At 40.0% G+C, this 23,155-nt stretch overlaps 1 protein-coding gene across 1 annotated transcript; it reads right to left on the bottom strand.

Annotated features, from left to right (window-relative positions):
- Window positions 1–2,034: 2,034 nt before the first annotated feature.
- RBP3 (retinol binding protein 3) lies at window positions 2,035–19,615 on the bottom strand. The gene is made up of 4 exons (XM_017839739.1): window positions 16,028–19,615; window positions 8,419–8,609; window positions 5,577–5,719; window positions 2,035–3,697 (listed from the first exon to the last, which is right to left on the bottom strand). Exons 1-4 carry the CDS (start codon window positions 19,070–19,072, stop codon window positions 3,369–3,371), a joined length of 3,708 nt encoding a protein of 1,235 aa, XP_017695228.1. The 5' UTR covers window positions 19,073–19,615; the 3' UTR covers window positions 2,035–3,368.
- Between the last annotated feature and the right edge of the window lie 3,540 nt (window positions 19,616–23,155).

Genomic DNA, 23,155 nt, shown 5'->3' with positions numbered 1-23,155 from the left:
TGTGGACTAAGACTTATTTAAACACACAACCAACCAATATGACATCTTGTTGCCTGCTGCATCTGTGCTAATATCAGGGCAAACCCACATAGATGCCAACAGAAGCAGAACCTGCAATGTGTTAAATGAGCTCGTGTGTAAAGCTCCCTGTGCAGGCATGGTGAATGTCTTTTATGTGTCTCAAGTTTAACTGAGTGTCTCATCTAAGCTGGGTTACATAAACCAGGGGGCTTGTCCAAAATTTTTGCAGATTTTATGTCTTTAAATGAAAATATTCTTATTAAAGCTGAGTGAACCAAGTATTGCACAGGCAGAGGGAAGCCTAACGAGACAAAGAAAAACAAACTTCCTATAATTGAGTCATGCTGGAAGCTTATTTCCCCTTATGTCTAGAAGTCTGAAAATTTAAATTGGTGCAGATGAAATCCTGCTGGAAGGAAAGGACTCCACTAGAGCAGGCGGTTTGTGAAGAAATGAAGGGACTTAAGGAATTCATGAAGGGCTGCATTCTATCCCAGTGAAATACTGTGATTTTACAGCAGAGATCTCTGTCTTTTCTACAAGTAGAAATGCTAGGAAAAAAAAAAGGATTTTGTTTTTAAAATAGGAGGAGACAAGCTGACTGTTTCTTTTCCTGTCTTTGCTAGCAACTGCCTGTTCATTTTGATCAAACCACTGTTTCTCATGACATCTGTTTTCTGGATCAGTGAAAAAGGACACAACACAGTGTTGTCAAGCTTAGCTGTGCAGGGTGTTTTTCTGCAGTGGGTAGTGAATTTGCCAATAGGAAATGCCAGATTAGGATATTTGCTCACTTATCGATCACTGATCCTCAAACTTCTTCCAATGAAGATGTGTTTCTCCATCAAAATGGCACTCAGATACGCCTTTGAAAAATACATATTTACTTGCTTTTTAGGGAGTAATTTTTCACTAATCAGTGCAGTCTGTGGGCTCCCTTTGGTCTACAGAGCATAGTTCGGAAATCACTGGACTAAGGCAACACAAAAAAAAAAAAGGGAAAAGCTGGCTGTCATTCTTTGGTTAAAGTTCTATGAATGCTAAAAGGAGAAAGATGATACTGCTAGGTGGTCTGATACACCAGCTCCTTTCTTCCTACCTTTAAAAGGAACATGATTAGGATTAAAATTCAGGAAGTTATTCTAGGTCAGATGGTAAGGAAATGGTGCTATAAACTGTTGAATGCCCATGTCAGCTCTTGAACCAGATGAGAGAAAAGTGGCAGGTTCAGCATGTTTCCTGTTCTGTTGTGGAAGGGCACTTACCAAATTCCTTGTCCCTCCCTAAAAACCTTCCATCTAACTTTCTCATTTAAGCCACAAATGATGGATTTTCCATACTAATTTTCACTTGTAGTTTTGTGATACTCAAATCTTTCAATGCGGTGTAATTTTCTACACAATTACTGTCTGTAGTTTTGTGAGGTCTAAGTTCATCAAGATGGGAATAACTATGATATAGCACTTTGTGAAGACAGGAAAAAATGTTTTTTTTACACACTGACCTTTGTTAAGCCTGGCAGTTTCAATATTAATTAGCCAGTATATAACCTATGAAATAATAAATAATATTTTGTCAAGTAATAAAATTTCTCAAGGTTGCACATTAATCTTCCAGTGAAATCAATCACTTCAGTGAGCTACCAGCACTATTGATTTGAAATGAACTCACCAGCAAACGCATCTTCATTGTTTGTTTTCCCAACTGGATTCCAATTTCTAGGAGTATTTATTATTCATAAGTACGTATCATATTACTACAGGAAGAAAGTTTTGCTATTTGTGCCCATCTGGTATAACTTTTTGCCCTTGAATGGATGGATAAAGTCTTTAAGTATTTGGTTTCACAATTAATATTGTTTGTACATGACAGCGCAACTGATTGTTTTTAGGAAAACAAAGCAGTATATCTGGATCATTTAGACATTAAAGAGGCTTAAAAGACATTAGAAGAAACACATTTGTATTCTTTACTCATTGACTACGCCAGTTTTTTCCATATTAAGAATATTTAATATTCTTCATACATGTATCACTTTACACCAAATTCTGTATGAGTTTTAATTCATTAAAATATTTTCCACAACACTGAGAAGTTCAACAACAAGCTAGTGCATAAAAATCAGAACATGAAAATGAGTCAAAAGAGTCCAGGTTAGTGATCACACTGAGTGTAGCTGGTAAGACAAATAAGTAGTAAAAAAGATGGAAAGTCTACTTGGTTCTTAAAATTATTTTCCTGTAAAAACTGAAAGTCAGATGTTTAACACAATTTTTAAAAAAATGGCAGGAATTTACAAATGAGCAAGCGAACACCAATGTGTAACTGCTATAGACTCTAATTGAATTTTGAGGGACCATTTCCCTGACTTAATTACCTTAGAGCTGGCATTCTGTAGAGATGAGAAATTTTGAGATCTAGATTAGAGTTACATGTACTACTAAGAATTACAAAGAAGATGTTCAACTAAGAATTGTAAGAAAGACAAGGAATGTTGTGCATTGCTTAAGCTCATGTCATTATCTCTGTTACTTGCCCTGGAATACACCATTACTTAAAATGTAGTTTGTTAGCAGGGTGCAAAGAATATTTCTCAGCTTTTTTTTTTCAATTTTTTCCCCCCCTGTCTTTAGGGCAGGACATGTAGCAATCTATTTTTAGGCCTAAGTAAAAACATATGATTCTTTTCCTTGAGACGGTTGATCTGAGCACTGAGTGAAAGAGTCAATGTACTGCCCTTCCCTTGCTCATTCTCCCCTCCCTTTGACAGATACTAAGAGAGAAGCAGGCGTGTACCTTTGAAATACCGGGAGTCTGGGCAACCCTGACAGTCTGGGAATGGTTATTTTTGGTACATCTAAACAGACAAGAGACTTGATTTAGCTCTTGCAGTTTGGAAAACAGTCTTCCAACTATGTTAATTCTTAAAGACATACAAATAGGAATGTACACAATTTCCAAAGGAGAAGAGGTGCCTTTTCTGCCTTTGAGGTTGTTCACATGCCATCATAGTGACGGCTGGGATTTTTCTAAGGTACCAAAGAAAATCTGTGATTTTTAGCTAAATCTTCAAAACCAGACACACCGACCATTTATGTTTGGCTACAGGAGGGGAATCCAGAAATCCCAGTGAATTATCCAAGTATCTCCACCACACACAGAAAGAGCTGGGTTCCACAGAACGGGGAAAAATGTCAGCATGTTGAAAACGAGTCACTTTGAGCTACGTACAGGGACCCAATCACTGACCACAGGGATTCAAATGAAGTTCCCACTTCTTTCTAGGGTTTACATTTGGGAAGATAGCTCTCTTTTCCTAAGAACCAGGGGCATGTTCCTCCACTGGACTATCTAGAGCTGTGTAGGTGAGCACTGAGCATCTCCTTTGCTTTGATGAGTGCTGTTTCAGCTGGTGTTTCTATGTGAGGAGGCACTCCTTTCCCTTCCCAAGAAGTGCTGTCTGCAGAGATGACTGATCTGGAGGTGGGGATGAAGATGTAGAAGTTGGTATTATCTACTTGATATGTCTGTGGGGAATGGCAGTCACCACTGGTTTGTTCCCCAATGATGAGAGCTCTGCCCAGTCTCTTCATTATGTACACAAACTCTTCAGCAGCCCCAGCCGTCACAGCACTAGTGAGGATTATTAGCCCCTTCTGAGAGCCGTACCTCTCCCCTGTCAGATAGGACAAAAAACATCAGAAATGCATCCATTTTCAGAGATTTATTTGTATAAATAGAGCAAAGAGAAGCCAATGTAGAGGCTTCATTCCCTATATGCTATTAACAACTCAAGAAGTTTGGAAATTTACTTTGCAGATATGATACTATTAAAACATTTTAAACACTAGCCCAGCCTCTATACTGTAAAAAAGGCTGTCTCCCTATGTGGTGCTCTTCTGCCATCAGTTTCTGGCTATAAGCTCCAGCAGCTGGGAGGCCAGCTCATAGTTACTACTGATAGTAGTAACCAGGATAGATACTACTGACAGTAGTAACTGATAGATACCACTCTTCTGTGGCTTTGACTTTTACAGGAGTTCTAGATCCCATCAGAGCAGTGGAATAGACCAGTGAGGAAAATGACATTTTCCACTCTAACAGCAGGAATACTCAAAGCTCATCCAGAAGCATCTTCAGTTTCACTCTCACCCCTGCTCTAGGAACATGGCTCTCATAGAGCTCGGCCTGCAACTATGTATCCATTATTTTATGAAATGATAATTACAGTGGTTTCCCACAGGTTTTTTATAGTCTGTAAGTAGAAGCTGTTGCATGGCCTTTGTCCCAAACCCTTCAACAAATAGCCCTTTATTATTAGGATCTAAGCCAAGTTATCTCATTTTCTTACATAAACGAGCTGACAGGAACAGGAAGGTTTTTGCACCTTATTTTCAATATATCTGAACATGCTAGATACTTTTTCAGAGTTTAGTTTCTTTGAAAAAGTGGCCGATGTGTTGTGACTGGGACCCAATAACTTGAAAACTACTCTAAACTGGTCTAAAAATGTTCTATAAGTTACAGTATGAGATATAATTCTCATACTAAACTCTAAGAGAGGGGCCAATAGCATGGTAATTAGTTTTCACACCATCTTTGGTCTTTTCATTTCACTATAGACATAATAACCATTAGAAGACCCTTTTCACAGTAGATATATATAATACTAGACCAGATCCAGCTCCTTTGAAGTTAGTGTGAGTCTGCCTCTTCTCTTTGATGGGAACTGGAATGTGTCCATAGAAATCAAATCCTTAGCACAGCCCACCTCTGACTGCCTGGGAAAATAGATGGACCTTGCAGAGTGTGAGAGTTTAACCATTTCAGCATGCTCCAAGCCAGTAACTGCAGACACCATCATGACTTTTTTGCTACTGTCTTATCTTAAAAGGGGAAAAGAATTAAAATCTATATTTAAGGCTTCTTAGCACTGCAGTTTATGGGCACTGCAGAGCTCTGTTTCTGCATGTTGCAACATTTTTCAACTTCTATAAACAGTGAGGCAGGGTGTGTGTGGGGTGTGTGACACATTGCCAAATGCTCCAAACTCACTCAAAGGTGCAAAATTTAGTATTTTTGTTTCTTGCATCCTCTGGACAAACTGGGATATTATGATGTTTTCATCTACTGAAACAGTGGATTACACAGGTAAGTAGTGAGGAGCTACATACAAAACTTTATGTGAGTGTTGGAAGAGACATTACTAGAGGTCTAGGCAACACAGGATTTATTTTTAATTTTGGCAACTTTTAAAAGCAACAAGTCAAAACTGCTGTACACAGTATTTGGCTAAACTTCTGGGGACCAGTTTACGAACCTCTGTGCGTAACATAACACCTTTCCTAGGAATGATAAACTGTTATTTGCAGATGGCATTGAGGGACATGGCCAAAATGCACATTTTTTGTTTTTTTACATTATCTGCACGGCTTGAGCTAATTGTGGCAGGTCCTTTCACCAAATGAGTTTTGGTGTCTAATGGCTCACTTCAAAATACACGAGGATAGACATCTGAAATGAAAAGCTACTCTAAAAAGAAATCATCATTTTACCTTTGAGCTGTGGCTGGGTCCATATTTCTTTTACTGAGTCACTGGGTCTGTCATAAACTTTGTCCAAGAGAACTGGGTGTCCTTCATCAAAGAAATATGAGCATAGGATTGCTATGGGTGTAGTGGAGCCTCCAATATTGTACCTTTTCAAAAAAATATTAAAGAAGCAATTGAAAATTTGTGGAAGGCAGTAAATCTCCTTTCAGGTATTGTTTCTTAACATCAGTACTGAAAGGGCTTATGGCTACATTTTGACACATTTACATTCATTCTCCCCTATCAGCATTTGCACATTTATCAGATAAACAAAATCCTGTCTAAGAGACTTGGACTTCAAAAACAAACACAAAACTTAAAGGTCTATTTTTTTCTAAATTTAACCTAGAAAAAATCAGAAAGTAAGCAAAGACTCTTAATCTGCAGAGAAACATCAGATTCTTGTTATTCTACTATGAATAACCTGTGCTGTTCCTGATATAGGCAGCACGGAGTAAATGTCTAAAACCTAATACATAGAAGTAGATACTAATTAAAGCAATATACGTTTGTGGAACTGTTGTGTTCTTATTTTTTTGCTACACACAATGAGAAAACCTAGTGTTTTAGATCAGGCCATTTTTTTTGTGCCAAAGATTTTGTTAGCTGCTTCATTTAGCACAGTTGTATTTGAAAATTTTGGTTGCAGTTTAATTCCATACCGGTCTCTGAAGATTAAATTAATTGAAAAGTCTGTCCTTGGAGAACCCCTGCTATGAATACACACAATGGACTATCAAATTAGTTTTTGCCTGTCATTTTTCACTAATACTAGAGCACATACAGCACTAGAAATGTTTGAACTTTTCCCACTAATAGGAGGTGGATACAGTGCTTTCCTGTAGGTGATGTTAGGAGTTCCTAGCACAGACATTCCAGCCAAAACCTGCTAGAAAATAAGTTTGTTCAGTCCAGTCCATAGCTAAGATTTTTCACCTCCAGAGAAGGAACAGACCATCCAGAAGGCCTCTGTTCCAAAGAGTGAAGTTACATCTTTATTCTGCTGCTGCTGCACAGCCAACGAGACAGCTCGGCACAGCAGAGTCCGGTTTCCCACAGCTGCTGGAGTTACTGGCAGGCAGAGCAGTGCTAGAATGCCCTTCCTGGGACTCCCTTGCACACAGTGAAACTGCAGTAGCTTTAGTTAGTAATAATGCCTGAGCAGTTGCTAGAATTTTAGCTTAACTTTTGGGTGCAAGTACTCCTTCTTACAGACTTCTTGTGTGACAATAGGGAAGCTGTTCAGTTTATCAGTGTCTCTTGTCAAGGCTGTGAGGGTTAAAAATAGGAAGTTCATGAGTGGAACAGCTGTTCCATGAAGAGGAACTATTAAGATGAGAGACATTATTCATTATGGTTAATCCCATGCAAAATCAAAATTCTCAAAATATGAAGTTCATGATTGGCCCAGCTGTTCCAGGGAGGCAAACCTGTAAAATGAGAAACATTATTCATTCCAGTTAATCCCATGCAAAATTTAAATCATCAGCCTTGCCTTAAAATGATAAGATTGGTTTAGGGAGAATTTTAAAAGGTATTTGGGATTCTCTTTTATATGCCTTCAGGGACTGGATCTTTTGTGTGCACTTAAAGGACTGGAAATACATTAAATATAAAAAAATCCCAAACAAACCAAAGCAACCCAAGAAAAGAGCTATAATTACGCATTTTGGTACCTGAGAGGATTTCATCTTTGCTGTTTTATTGCCCCCAGCCCTGAAATTTTTAGCATAGGAGAAAACTGGGGAAAGAAAGAGGAAATTCTGAGTCATGTCTTGAGTCTGTTGGAAGATGGTGGTGCCTTTGGTGAATTCAAATTCAGTCGTGGGTGTGTTATGTTTGTTGCTGCCTTGCCTCCTCTGTGCTCACATAGTGAGATCTTTCTCTCTGCTCTCATCACTATGCTCATCTTTTCCTGCCTATTCTGTAAATCCCACAAGAGTATTAAGATTATCAAATACTAAGAGCCCCATGATGACAATGGACACAAGTGGTTCTGCCATTAAAACCAAGTTCTTACAAAGGCCTTCTTTTCTTTTGTTGATGTTTGTAATATTCTGGACTCACAGACATTATCTCTGGATCAAAACAAGGGCATTACTTACCTAAATATTGTATGGGAAACATATATTTTTTATATTAATCTCATTTGATAGCTGGCAACAAATGGGTGCCATCTTCTGGCTTGTAAGATTTGGAGCATTGTTGATACACTGGAGTGTCCAACAGAATCCTAAGATGAGAGCAGGCCTGTGAGGCTGCAGCTTGGTGCAGCAGGGTCTAGGAGTGCTACAGCACCTCTAAGCCACCTTTGTGCTCTGTGTACAAGGGCCATTTTGTACAGAGCTGATTGCCCAGGATTACTTAGCACTGCAGATAAGGCAAACTAGATGTTGTAACACAGCCTTACACATGGCCTGCCTTTTTAACTGTTGAATCACTTGACCACTGCATGAAGTAAAATATTTATTTAAGCCATATATATATATATATATAAAATACAAGGCACATACACAGTTAGATTAGAAAGAAATTAGAGAAATAAAACACATGTGACACCCAGGATTGCATTCTACAACCTATTCCCTGGGTTTGCCTATTTAGTTCTGAACATCTCAAGTGATGGTACAATTTATCTTTAGAATACTTCCAGACTGTTATTGTTTTCCTTGGCTGTTTTCCTTTTCTCATTTAATCCCAGCAATGTTAGCCTGTGAACAGGACAGTAAGCCATGTAAAGCTAATTCACTGTTACAAATAAAATGCTGTTCTGAAAGAGCTTTGGTTATTTGCCATTCAAAGTTACCTCATGTCTATGATCAATGCATCTGTGTGAACAATTTTCTTCCAAACATGCTCTATCAGTAGGTCGGACACCTGGGTTAGAAGTTCAGCGTCTCCAAACATATCGAATCTCACATAGCCGATGTTGTTTTCAAATACATTCGTGTGGAATGAAACTTTAATCAGATCTTCAAATACTTCTGGAGAAGGGATCTGAAAGAGTTTGGAAAAACAAAACAAATCATTTGCTGGCACTGATAGCTTGGCACAAAATATAAAAAGAATGATGTGGGTCAAGTTTAATCCAGGTGGGACATCTGTGAGGAATGTGACCAAGTTTGAGAAACATAATAGATTATATAATATTTTTTCATAATAAACATAGGTTAGCATTGGCTGATGCATTTTTGTGCACCAATAACATGCCCAGAATCTGGATCAGGCACCTAGATGCCAGGGCTCAGTGTATTTTTCAAAAATACAGGAATTTTCTTGGACTGGATAGGCTGAGAAGGCTACAAGAACAATCTTGCTAAGATTCAAAAGATTCAAATCAAACAAGCCTTCAGCATAAGCCACTGTCCCAGGCCTGCCACTCAAGCCCACTTGACTTTATGAGTTCTTTCTAAACTCGTCACCTGGGACTTTTATAATCTTGATTAGCCTCATCTAATAAACAGCTGCTGGCTGCAGATGAGGTTGGCCCCAGCCCCTCATAATGACCCAGTTCCTGTGACAGTGAGGAACCTGATGTGTTGGGCATGTGCTGGGATACTCGTGAAGTAGATGTGCTAAATCTCTTATATGGTGGCCATGTGCCTGGAGTCTCACGTGTTAGGCCGTGACTTATTTCATTTTGTTTAGCTTGTGCTAAACAAAATGTCTGCTTTAAACAGCAGACACCTTTTTAGTATCAATGTGTAGCCAAATAATAGTTATCCTAGTAACCCCTATATGCACTGAGACATAACTATTGCCAAACTTCTGTTTTGCATGCAGCATCTGAAAATGGAATTGTCTCCTTCAGCTTAAGGAGATAAGACTTTAGGATACATATGACTTATGTGACCTTCATTCAACCATTTTGCCTTTTCTCCTCAGGGTTGCCATGAAAATGATTTTATACCTTCTTTTAAATCCACTGCCCTTTGCTATAGCTCAGCCCCAGACAATCCATACTTTTACACTGAGAAGAAAAAGGAGTCAGAAGTGAGCCATGTGCTAAAAGGTGCTCTTCCAGCCTGTGATATGCCACAGAATGTGGAAGGCATTTGGGCTTTCTGTGACTGTAGAGGAGTCAGGTAATCTCCTGTCCTCCATATAGTGCTCTGGCCTGCAGTTGTGCTCCTGCCAAAAGCAGGTCTGCCACAGCAGAAGGAGGTTTTTCCAAGATGTGTGAATGCAGCTGTATTTGAAACAGTGCAAGACTTTACCTAGGAGGAAATTACCCACCATATTACACTTCATCACTCAGTCCCTTCTGTATGCCAGAATTTCCAAAATATCAATCATTAATTTAAAAGCCCTGTTGGCTAGTAGTTGTTGATCTGATGATAAGAGCAAACTCCTTTCTGTACTCTTCTTTCTTGCTATACCTTGTGAAAATAACCATTGTATCTGGACTGTAAACATATTAGTCCAGCACTACTGAGTTTGTCATTTCCAATCCACTTCCCAGTGACAGCAACGCTACGTGACCTGCCCACTGTACTTTGATTAACAAATCACAGTTTTGAAAAATATATCCAGCATGCATTGATTGTTCTGACAGAGCTTCTATCTAGTTCAGCGATACTGGTGCCCCCAGGAGGAAAAAAATCATCACTCATTGGTAACATCCACAAATAAAATTGATGTGTTACTCCCAGCCACTTCCTAATGATATTTTAACTGAACCCACGGTTGTCTTATCTCTGTCTCCAATAATTGCTAGATGCATACCCATAAACATGTTCATTAAGAATAACCTCTCTGTCCGGTAAACTTTTTCTCTACTTGTTCTTTTATTGCAATGTGTCACATCTTTGTTCACTGAGAACTTCAGCACTGCTAACTCTTGAAAATTCATTACAGATTTCAAAGTGGGCAGGTTGCTCTTAAAGCATCAGGTCTCATGGGGTTAAATAAATGTGCAAGGATCTAAATGAAAGGTCTTCATCTTCATGGCTGCATGAAAATGTATGAAAATATATCTATTCTAAAGGCTATAAGACTGAAAAGCACTTAGAATGTAATTTTGGGGTGCCAGGGAAAGCCTCTAAATTTTTTAGCAAAAGAGGTGAGGAGGCTGGAATTGCCATTAGAGAGTAATTGTCCTGGAAAACTGCAGGTTCATGACACTGGTACATGGCCCATGTGCTGCTGGTACCTAAGGAGATAAGTCTAGCTTACCACGGGAGCAACCACACGCTCTTCTTTGGAAGGAAGGGCTCTGTTTGTCCTTGATTAACAAGGACAAGCTGGGACAGGATGCAGCTGAAAGTAAGATCCTGCTGTTCAGTCAGACAGTGTTTACATACAAATAACTTGATGTTACATATAAACCCTCAGGTGCACACTGTAAACTGAAGGACCTCCAAGCTAACTCCACTTTAACCCAAGGAAAAATGTTTTTTCATTAACTATATAGGGTCTCTAGTCCTATTCTGCAGACTCCCTTCCACAGGTGAGAGGCTTTACTGGAATACATGATGTGACATGTATTCAGGATCCAGAATGCTGCCCTTGGACTTGTGTATGGATTTGCATCCCTAGTTCTGTGACTGACACATATCCCAACAATTGGCAAACTACTTTTCCAGCTATGCCTCTCTTTCCTCTTTTCTATTTAGATGGAAACTGTATTTTCATAGCTATTTTTGTGCTGACAATTGTAAGGTAACTGATTTCCATTAAGGTTGCTAGTGCTGTCAACTGTTAGATGTTTAAATATTATCAGCCAACACCCTTGTGCCATTGCTAATACTGAGATTAGTTTAAGAACCATGAGATTGTGGGGGCTGAGTGGCAGGGTTGTGCCTTTCTTAGGATAACATTTGGTTTCCTTGTGTACCCTCACAGGCTGGAATGGAACCATCCCTCCTAGTAGGGTTCCCAGCTCAAGGACTGAGCAAGAAGAGATATATCCCTGACAGCTGATTCTCAATTGCTCTTAAAAACACCCCTATTACTGGGTGATTTCCAGGCAATCCAGTCTAGTACGTCACTAGCCTTACTATTACAAAGATGTTTTTAAGATCTAGTGTAAACAGTCTAAGTTCACTACTTCCTACAGTTTAAATTCAATACTTCTTGGCCTATTTACTATGGACAAGGGAACAGATTATTCTGTTCATATTTAAAACAGCCTCTTACGTATCTGAAGACTGTTTTCATGTCTCCTCTCGGTTTTCTTCTCTCTGGAATAAACAACTCAAATATTTTAAACTTTCTCAAGATTGCTTTTATTCAGTCTTCTCTTTATCCCTGTTCCTCTTTTCTGGTATCTCCCTATTTGAGCCACATCTTTCCAGAAAACCATTGCCCAAGACTGTGCTTATTATACTCTAGATGAATTTTCTCTAGAGCTAAATGTAGCAGAAGACTTCATGTCTTACTGATTATATTCTTCTTTTTCATTCCAGTTTGATGTTTATTATTTACTACAAAAACTTGACGCTCTTGACTTGTGCTCAGCTTATGAACTCTGAAGATCCATATACATTTTTACAGGACTCCCTCTAAACAAGCTGTTTTCCTCCCAGAATTGTGCAGTCAATTACTATAGCCCTAGAAACTGTGTAATAACCCTGTAAGTGTTCGTATTTAACCTCATTCTTCTTTTCAGAGATCATTTCTCCATTTTTTCCCCAGAACTGTAGCTTTGAATTCTAATCCTGCCCTCCATTGCACCAAGACAGCTAGGACGAGTGGGTTATTGCAAGCAAAAACTGATACCCTCTGGAATGGTGCTCTGCAAAAGGATTAAAAGGAGTTATTTAAGGCTATCAGTCCCCCTTGAGGGAGTGCAGGGCAGAGTGAGAAGCTGCACTTTCAGCCCACAAAGGGCGGCACTGCACAGCAGTGTGTAAGCCTGTTCTGACAATACACGGCTTGTAACACACTCATTGCAAGCCAGTGAGCAGTTATTTTCCTGTCGATGCCCTGAAAGATTACATTTGAAGGCAAAACTTTAAAACACAATTCACGGTTAAATTTTGATTTTCATGCAAAATCCGTTGAAAATCCTTAAAGCGAATGGCCAAATCTACTGTAATGTTAATGGCAATGGAGAAAAGTGAGCACAAGCGGATCTCTGTGGTGGGATTGTAACTGCAACTGAAGCTGCATTGACACTGAGTATCAGGATCAGAAGACGAAAGATACCAGGAAAAGAACAAAGTGAATGACAAAGTGTCATATGCTTTTCTGCACCAAATACAAAAAGCAAGCAAGAATTGCAAAAGGTGAAGAGTCAGTGAGAATTAGCCTAAGACACTTTTCTGGCTTGCATAAACTTGCATAGTTCCACTGACTTTACTGTGGTTATGTTGATATAAATCAGTGTAATATGGGCCTACAACATTTTTTTTTCCCACCTGTCAGCAATAGATGTAGCAATATAATTATCTATCTTGACACTTCGAGGCTGAGGATTTTGATTTCATTCATTAATGAAGAGACATAAGCAAACTGCACTCCTTTCTGGTGAAACATCTGTAATTATTGCTTCCTTCAGCAATTACAATATTCTGCTATAGATACATATTATTTATCTGGGAAAAAGAGGGCTTCAAATGCAGAAATGATTTATCTTTATAAAGAGTTCCTTTTTTACCTTTACTCTGATCATCATTTTCAGCTGCTTATCTAAAACATTAATATGTAAATTCTATTAGATGTAAACACTGCATTAAAAGTATTTGAGCATTATGAAGGGGCCAAAAGTCACTCAGGGAGACTTGTCACTTAAAACTGACATAATGCATTTGCCAAAATCAGGCAGCAATTATTCCATAGATAGACAGTCATGAACAGAAATTTTTCAGTATGGAAAGGAAGGCATGACTGGAGGGGGGGAGAGCGAGAAAAACAGGAGAATAAGAAGTAGGATAAGAATTGAACTGCATGTCAGCAAGTTTACAGAGCTCTGTCTTAAAAGCAAAATGTTATTTTCTTAACCACAAACACTATATACAAAATTTGCTTCTAGGAAGCCTGACTTCAGAAATTGGCATTTATGCAGCTGACAACTCTGGCTAACATTGACCTTGCTGCTGCATAGAGGAGACATATTCACTACCCTGTATCATGCTTCAGCAGCTATTCTAGTGCAGCAGATGCAAAGGTCTACACGCATTTCACTTGTCTGTCTCCTATGTCCCAACCCATCCTTCCCGCAGTTATTCATCATCACTTTCAGTTAATTGTGTTGGATCTGCTTCACTGTCAAGGTCATTAACAGTAACATCCCCCTGTCAAGGAGAGGGTGGTTTGGAAGATAGGTAGCACAAGAGAGAAACTGACTCTTAGGTTTCTGAGGAATCAATCTGACACAGATTAAGAAAGCCACTATGAGGGTGCATAGGACTGCCAAATTTTTTTTTTTTAAATTAAAAAATTTAATTAGTGCCATCATGTAAACTTTACTGTAATCTAAAGACATTTGCTCTCGGAGGTATCCCTGAAATGCTCCACAGAAAGCATCCATCTTAGCTTTACAAAGCAAAACAAGAGATTAAGGTACTCCTGCTGTACAAGGCTCTTTCTTTTACCTCCATCTCAAGGAAAATCCTTTACTTCAATGACTTTAATGTCTGTACACATCTTAACACTGCTCTCTTGTCTCTCTGCCTCTCAATTTCCTCCAGCACTGTGAGGGAATACTTATGCATCTGGAAACTATAAGAGACATATGATTTTATACATTATTTTGGCTTGAAGAAATCTCACATTTGTCCTGATTTTCATCCACACTTATGTGATTTCCTTTTTATGGATGTATCCCTCTTCCAATAATTTTTCTTGACAAAGAACAATGGTAAAGAAAGGCATTAAATAGTATAATGGCATTTCTTCACTAGCTCTATCAGGATGAGAATTTCACATCATGTGATAAATAATATATTTGTCCTCTACATCTTATTCTCAACGTTCAAGCTCTGAATAAAGTAAGTAAGATCCGAACAAGTAAAAACAGCCAACAATATTCATTAACAGCCTTCACTGTGAAAACAGTGACTAATTTGAAAGATGAGCCAATGTTGTGGAATGGGAAGAAATTATGATGTATCACTACTGATGCATCGATAATAATTTAGCAGGGAGTTCTGTCAAAAACTTCGAAACACCTTTAGAGTGAAGTTTTCTATACCCAAGCAAGTTAGCAAAGAAAGAGAATGATGGAATGGAAAAATCCTTTAATTAATTATTTCCATTTAAGCTTAGAGGCAAGAATGAGCCAGCATCTCTTGGGTAACAAACCTGAAAAGAGTGCCCTCCCCTCTCAATGCTTAGACTTTGTCCTTGACCTTAGTGTTTGTGATAATACCACAAAGGTCATGGCCACTTTAAATCACACATGCCAAAAACTTCAGAGGGTGGACGTCCACATATTTTCTCCCCCAGGAAACACTTAATAGTTGCCTAACACTTGGTCTACTCAGGTTCATTGCAAAGGCAAATGCATTCTCTTCAAAAAGTAATTTTATGAGTCCCTGGAGAACATACATCTCTGGTAGCAATTCTAGCACAGTAGCCAGAAAGGAGCTAACTCCATCCAAGAAAGGGATCAGGTTATCCTAACCCTCTATTTAATTTGAAGATGGAATTTTAACAAGTGCTCCTGGGAGCTCCCTTCAGCACAACAATGAACAAGAAAGATTGCCAAGGCAGACCAATGTATAAACACTCAGGCTCAGAACAAAGCATGGACTGTTACGCAAACCACACAGCAAGGGCAAAAGTAGATTATTAAAAATCAATTTTTCCCTGAGGTCACCTAACTTCCACCCAGATACTTTTTCCAAAGTATTTCTAGGTCACTGGAAAACTGTCTGTCACTGAGCATGAGATACAATCAGAACAACTTTCCACTGTCACTACCAAAGGAGTTGCTAATTGTTCTGGTATAGCTTGATGTCAGCTACTAGAGTTTTATATAGAAAAATCTGTCAGAGAGTATGTGGCTACATGTTTAGTCTGTGTATGCATTTACTCTGGTCCAACCAAATTCCCCTTAATTACAACCTGGGTTTGTAACTGGTGGATTTCTGCATTCATTTATTACAGCTTGAAAAGCGGTAGCACTGAAAGGGCAGGGATCACAGAGACAATGAGATATCTTCCCTCTTACTGTGAAACCCTGTATAGTTGCTTGTGGCACACAGCAGTTGAAAGAGATTCACAGCCTGAAGGTTGTTCCCAAAATGCATGCATTCAGAACTATCATCTACTATCACAAGCTACTACCCTGACTTGCCTTAGTGTCAGAGACAGCTCAGCATACGAAACCTACTCAGCTGTTGGCTTCTCCTCTGGGTACAGGTAAATCATGGTGGGTTTATGATATGGGATAGAAACAAGACAGAGTATCTGTCTCCGTGCTCCCATTCTAGGTGGCATCACTATACTTGGGTACAAGAAAACTGTACCTGTTTTGGCATGATTCCGGGGATGCTGTCCTTGGCATGTTCAGGGATGTAAAGTAATTTCAGGTGTTCATCATCAGAAAGAACTTGTAAGATGGTAGTCACCTTCCTGGCCAGCTCTTCTTCTGTATTAATCCTTTTATAATTGTGTTTGTTGATATTCTTGGTGAGGTTAGATGCTATAACAGTCCCAATGTCCAGAAAGGCATAATTATCTGCCACAAGCTTGCCTACAGTTTGCAGTGTCTGTGGCACCTGGGCACGGAGGTTGGCAATGTGCTGAGCTACAGCCATGGCTTCACTGGCCTGGATGGTGATGTGTGGCTCCACCCCAGAGACACTCCATACTTTACCTGTGACTGGGCTGAGCACCACTTGGCTGGGAATAGAGGCATACAGGGAACTGTTACCAACACGATAAATGCCCACTGAGAGAGATCCACCGACTGTGGGCTCACCAATAACTGTGGCCCGGTGCAGGTCCTTCATAGAGCGAGTGAAAGCTTCAGCTGCTGAGCCACTCATATGGCTTGTTAGGATGTAGATGTCCTTGAGGGAGCCATATCTCTTGCCAGTGAGCTGGGGGAGAGTCCACACCTCTGTGCTGCGGGAGGTGCTGCGATCAAAGATAGTGTAGAGGTGTTGCCGAGGCTCAGGCTCAAAGAAGTAGGAACAAAGTATTGGGATAGCAGTGGAGTAGCCCCCTGTGTTGTACCTCATGTCAATAATCATGGCATCTGTGTCCACTAACTTGTTCCATACCATCTGCAACAGCTGGGGCCCAATGGCCTTCACTGTTTCTGCCTCAGCCATCATATCAAAGCGAAGGTAACCCAGGTTTCCTGGCAATACCTCAATTTTGAAGAGTGCCTCAATGATGTAGCTCAGCTCTTCAGGGCTGGGAATCACGTTGGGAAGCTGTTCTTCTGGTGTTGGTTCCACATGGCTGTGGAAGACGTGAAGCCGATGGTCCCCAGAGGCCTCCTGCAAGTCACTGGTAAGCTGGGAAGCCAAAGTCTCAGGGTCTATCGCTGACCGATAACCTCCTTGGGCCCGTTTGGCATTGAGCATAGCACTGGCCTTACCAGCCACTTCTGGGATGGCATAGTGAGCCTCTAGGAGTTGCCCGGTACCCTCCAAAAGTACTCCCATGTTCTTGTGGAAGGCTAGCACTTCTCCAGCCTTCTCCAGTGCATCCTCAGCCAACACTATGGCATCAGGAACAACTCCTCCACCCATCCAGCTTTCCCCATGGTTGTCAATGAAGGTGATAACAGGAACTGTGATAGTTAGGCCACGGGTTATTCCCAGCTCAGGCTGCAGCAGAGGGAAGGTACGGGTGTGCAAGAGGCTTCCTGCCGTGATCTCACCAATCAGTGTGGCACGGCCCAGGGACTGCATGAGGTAAGCAAACTCCTCAGCAGCTGTGGCAGTGTGGTGGCTGGTGAGCAGGTAGATGCCACGTTGAGCTCCATAGGATTGACCCAGCAGTTCTGCCTGGCTGTTGTGCTCCTGTGTGTGGTTGGTGCATCTGTGATAGGTTGTGAAGAGATGGACAGGACCAGCAGCAGGGTCTTGGAAATAGGAGAGTAGCACAGGCACAGCAGAGGAGGACGGGCCTCCAGGGTTGTAACGTAGGTCTATGATCAAGTTCTCTGTATTTTGAAGGGGCTCCCACACTTTGTGGACAATGTAAGGTCCCAGCTTAGCAAGCACAGAGGCATCTGCAAATTCATCAAAGCGCATGTAGCCAACATTGCCTGGCAACACTGACACCTTGAAGACAGTATCCACCAAGGCATGCAGCAATTGCTCATTGTCAGGTAAGTTGGCTGCCATTGCAATTGGCTGCTCAGCTGGGGGAGCAGCAGTTTCACCTGGCATCATGACTCGGACTAACAGGCGGGGGTCTTCAGATAAGGTCTGCAACTCACTGTTGAGTTTGGTGGCCAGGTCCTCTGATGACTGCACAGAAGAGAAGTCAGAGGTGATGAGGTGCCGCACCAGTGGTGGCACTCGCTCCACTAAGCTGTAATAGTCCTTTAATATGTTTGTGAGGTGGCTTAGGGTGCCAGGCACTGCTCTGCGCACTGCCAGGATGTCCAAGGATTTCTGCAAGGCTTGCCCTGCTTCAGTAGCCACACATGGCATCACCCCACTCACCTCCCAGCTCTGTCCACCCCCACTCAAAGGGCTCACAGATCGTGACACGGGAACCATCATATAGAAATTGGAGGGGCCAATACGCAGCTTCTGGATGTCCAGTGAGCCCCCAGCTGTCTTCTCTCCAACAGTTATAGCCCTATTCATGTGCTTGAGGATGTAAGCCACATCTTCAGCCACTCCTGTGGTGTGGCGGCTGATCAAAACAATGACATCCTTGTCTTTGCCGTACCTCTCTCCCAACACCTTTGGCAGTGTCCATATCTCTGTGGTGGTGTTGGAGGGCCGATTGTATACAGTCTCAACATGCAGCACCTTGTCTTCATGCAAGTATGAGATTACGAAGGGGAGGCCAGAAATCTGTCCCCCAGTGCTGTGACGAAGATCTATCACCAGGGCAGAGGTGTCTATCAGTGTCTTCCATACCTTGTCCACCAGGTAAGGTCCAACTTTCTGCACAACTTCCTGTCCTATGATATAATCAATCCTCAGGTAGCCAACATTGCCATCCAGCTTGTCATACACGATCACATGCTCAATAAGATTCAGAAGTTGTTCACGAGTAGGCGAAACCTCAGCTTCTTGTTTGGGAGCTGCATGTGGTAATGGCTCATAGGAAATCACCAGTCTTGGGTCATTCAGAGCGCCCTGCACTCCAGCTGTCAAGACACTGGCCAGCAATTTTGGATCTGAGATGTCCAGGATCTCCCCACTTTTGATTGCTTGTTCAATGGCTTCTTTCATTCCCACCAGGTTTTCAGGATAGCAGTAATTGTCCAGAAGAACTTTAGCCATGTCCAGCACTAGAGTTGGCTGAAAGATTTCCTCAGCAGGTATGCTGCACATGATCAGTGCTGAAAACAGCAAGAAATGTGTCCTGATCATTTTGTCTTTGTATGGAATAGAAAAAAAGTCAGAAGCTCTTATTGATCAAGATGAACATAGCTCTGCAATGACTCTCTGTGAATCACACTGAAACCCTTGTGTTGAATCCAGGTGCACTGAATAGATCTTTTAACTGCATTAAACCTTTAATCTCATTAAAATGGAGTACATCATCCAAAGTGCACCAATAGACGGAGTTCAGCTCCTTACTACTTCACAGACCTCTTATGAAACAGTAATAAACTTCAATCATTAAGGAAGATCTTTCTAGCAGTTAATTGTTTCCAAAAGGTAATGCATTGCCTGTTACAAACTGGTCCTGGCTTATCCTGCAAGTGAATTGCTTAAATGCAAAACTAATTTTAACTACAGTTAGAACAGCAATCTAACCTTTTACGTTTATTTATGAAAAGCTTATATCAAGAAATTTTTCAGTGACTTAGTTGTATCAATATTTAATATCTTTTTCAAAATTGTTGATAATACATTGTCTTTGGTGTTTTGTAGCCTGAGATGCAAAGGACTGTTCTTACATTCTCTGACTAAGGGCTCCAAACAAGGAACTCCAGACATTTAGCACAGCTCATAAAATCCAAGGTAATGACAGCCTGTTAATTTCTGTGCTGAGAATTGCCAACATTTTAAACAGGACTTTGAAACACATTTGCCTCAACATAATACAGCTAAATCTGAGGTGACTTTAATCTTCACAATTTGCACTCAATTAGGATTTACTTGTAATACTGTTGGGTAACATATGGTCATGTCTGATGACAGCTCCCAGCCAATAGACTTTAGGCTCAACATACCAAAATAGAATGTGGGGGGGTTGTTTGCTTCTGCTCACAATGTATTTGAGACCCTATTGTATTAAGAGTTTGAAAGAGGATCAGAATATGGGGGATGCGGCTGCAGGCTGTACTCATCCTGAACTTCAACATGACATGCCCAAGACATGCAAGAACAGATTCCTGGCTTTAAGTCTGAAATGAGTTGCTACCCCAGCCATTCTGTTTGCTGGAGGTAGTGACAATAATAGGCTCGGGAATCTGGGAAGAGCACATTTTGTACTGCTGTCAAAATGTTGTTACATGTGGAGGGAAGAGTCTAAAGATGGTCTAACCCTGGCTAGGTGCACTCTGTTGCTGTCACATGTGTCTTGAATGAAGCCTGACACTCATGAACAAAGTTTAGCACAATCCTCTTTCTGGGTCATTCAGTTGTAATAGTAAGGGAGTTCTGTGAAGTTTCCTTGTTTAATGTGTCTATATAGGAATAGTCTCATGTTTACATGCAGGTACTGTTCCATCCCATGGTTGATTTGAATCTGTGTGTATGTAAATGTACGAACGTAAATCCATCAAAGAGAGCAATTAAATTGTTCTAAGAGTCCATTAGAGAAAGGACTGCTCTATGGCAAACAATATAAAACTTGATGTTGCAGTCCCAGTTATCTCTGTCAACCAGTCTGTGCTATCATCTGTAAAAATCTCTAGTTTAAAAAATCTTGCCACTTCCCTTGTCAAAGGAGAGGCCTAGGATATAGTTTAAACTGTTGCTGATAATGTATAAATAAGTCCTTAAGCTCCAAGTATGCCACAGCAACATTCCCTGTGCCTCACTGGTAAAGAAGCAGTGAGATTCATGTCTGTTGTATCCTCTTAATTTCAGAGGGTATCTATATTGTACAATGTGTGACATTCATTACAGTCTGAATTCCAGGGCATTATCACCAGTTTGAATTGCTCTTCTTGCTTTCTTCAGGCAAAGAATAATCCAGCACTACAGGGTAAAGGTAGCTGGACAAAAACTCTCCAGTATAACCACATTGTGTCCAGAAACTGCCTTTTGAGCTACAGATTTATTGCCAAAGCTGCATTAACTCCTGCGTGACTGATAAGTGGACAGGACCCCAGGCAAATTGATTTCTACTGCTTTTCTAACCCATGGCTCCTCTGTTTGTCTAGCTTGGAAAGTTTTTGGGGCAAGGGGTCTCTTTTGCTATGTTAATGTCTACCACATATCCTACCTTTATTTCCAACCTCTGATAGTGTCTCTAAGTGCTATTACCACAGGAATAATGGCACACACTGTAGTGTACATTAAGACAATCAATTAAATAAAAAAGATCTTGTATTTAATAAATGCACAACTGAATTCTTAAGCACCTGGTCCTCTGCACACTGACCAAAGCAGGAGAAAATAAAACCATTCTGAAGTAAATACATTATGAGCTGTGATTGTGTAACTAAGCATATCAGCAAGAGGGGGGTGGTACCTATATAATCATAATTCTGACATTTGCCACTTTGGAGTGCTTAACATTTTCATATTACTTGCAATTTTTTGTGTGTTCCAACCCCTTTCAATTAATTTGAAAGTGAAGATATAGATTAACTAATTTTGTTATGATAGAAACAAAGAAAAACAGTAAGGAAAACATATGTAGGATCTAAACCAATGAAATAAAAATGTATACACGTGGAGTGGTTAGATATTTCGCCTGCTGGGCTGGGGTATTGGGTTGTTTGATGGGTCCCCTTCTTTGTTTCTTATTTCTCTCTTCCTTTTACTCCTGCTGGGTGCTGGAGGAGGGCATGCCCAGAAGCCAAGAAACAGGATTACAAAGTGGACCCATTGTGACAGGAATTGGGAAAAAAAGTACAATAATCCATATCCCTAAGAGCATGTCAGGATGGATTTCTATTTATGTCTGTCTGTACAGTAGCTTTAAGCATGCAGCTTTCTGTCCCAGAAAAAAGAATGACATTGCACGTTCATGGACGATAGTACTTTCCTTTTCAATCCTCCAGTACACAGTAAATAATGGACCCATATTTATATGAAGCTATTTAGCAAATACAGGATAATGGTGGAAATAAGGTTAAATTATTTACCATAAAAATTAGAGAAATGAATATTTTCTAGATTTCTTGGAAGCAATTTAATTTTGCTGTTTAAATCACAGCAAATCTGAAAAAAAATCTTTATTTTTTTAAAGTGCCTTCTTTTTCACTGTATTCTCTGCCACTTTTTGATTTTAGAATAGAATTTAATGTAACTTGAAATAACAAAGCATTACTCAAATTACCTCACTTTTAGCTTCCTGTGCAAAGAGGTGAATAGGGTGTGAATAGGGTGTGAATAGGGTGTTACAGATGTTATATATAAGGTGTTAACAGTCACCTCCTCTTACTCTGAATGTAACAGAGAGTGAAGATCATAGTCAGAAAGGAGACAGGAACAGACAGCAACTGAGCATTTTTAATCAGGGTATGTGCCAAATAATTACTTTCCATATTTAAATGGGACCTATATATCCACTGCTAAACTTTTTATATGACAATTATTTCCTAGCATTTAGGGAAGCATTTCCACAGATTCACAATATTCTTCTCCAGTGAGGCCTTATCTAGAGGTTAAAATCACAAAACAGCACTTTCCTGTCTGTTGTAAAATCATAAGAAAAAAGAAACTTTTCTCTGTTTTTCTAACATTCATCGTGCATTTTATCACAGTCTAAAGATTTTCATATCAGAAGGGCTGGAAACTATAGCTGAGGTTTTTATAAGGCAAAGATTTTAAGAAATATATGCAGGATTGTGATTAGACATGACAGCACTACATAGCTCAGTTTATTCCTCAAGTTCAGATATATAATTTGTCCTCATGTGCTTTATCACTACCACATAGAAAAAAAACCCAGCTTCACAATGTAAATGTAAAATAAATTATTTTCCCAACGTGCACAACTTAAAATGCTAGGACAATGGAAAAAAGTATTTTTCCACACTGGATCTATTCAGTGATCTATTTCTCTTGGTTTGAATTCAATATGACATGTAACATTCACTGCTACGTTGGTAATTCTTTATAGATGGTGTTAGAAGGTAATAATCCTTTCTTGTGTGATGTGAATTTTTTAAGCTTTGGAGAATGACTATTTACTTAATTATTTTGAGACACACATAGCTTAAATTATTATCAAACATGTTGTTTAATGCAAGTCTGTTCATTGAATTCTGGGTACCCAGGTCCACAATGTAACTCCACTATCAGTTCTAACTTCTAATATAACCCGAG

Source organism: Lepidothrix coronata, unplaced genomic scaffold (assembly GCF_001604755.1).
Source record: "Lepidothrix coronata isolate B3197 unplaced genomic scaffold, Lepidothrix_coronata-1.0 Scaffold8, whole genome shotgun sequence".
NCBI lineage: Eukaryota > Metazoa > Chordata > Aves > Passeriformes > Pipridae > Lepidothrix > Lepidothrix coronata.
This window is presented reverse-complemented; position numbering and strand designations above follow the sequence as displayed.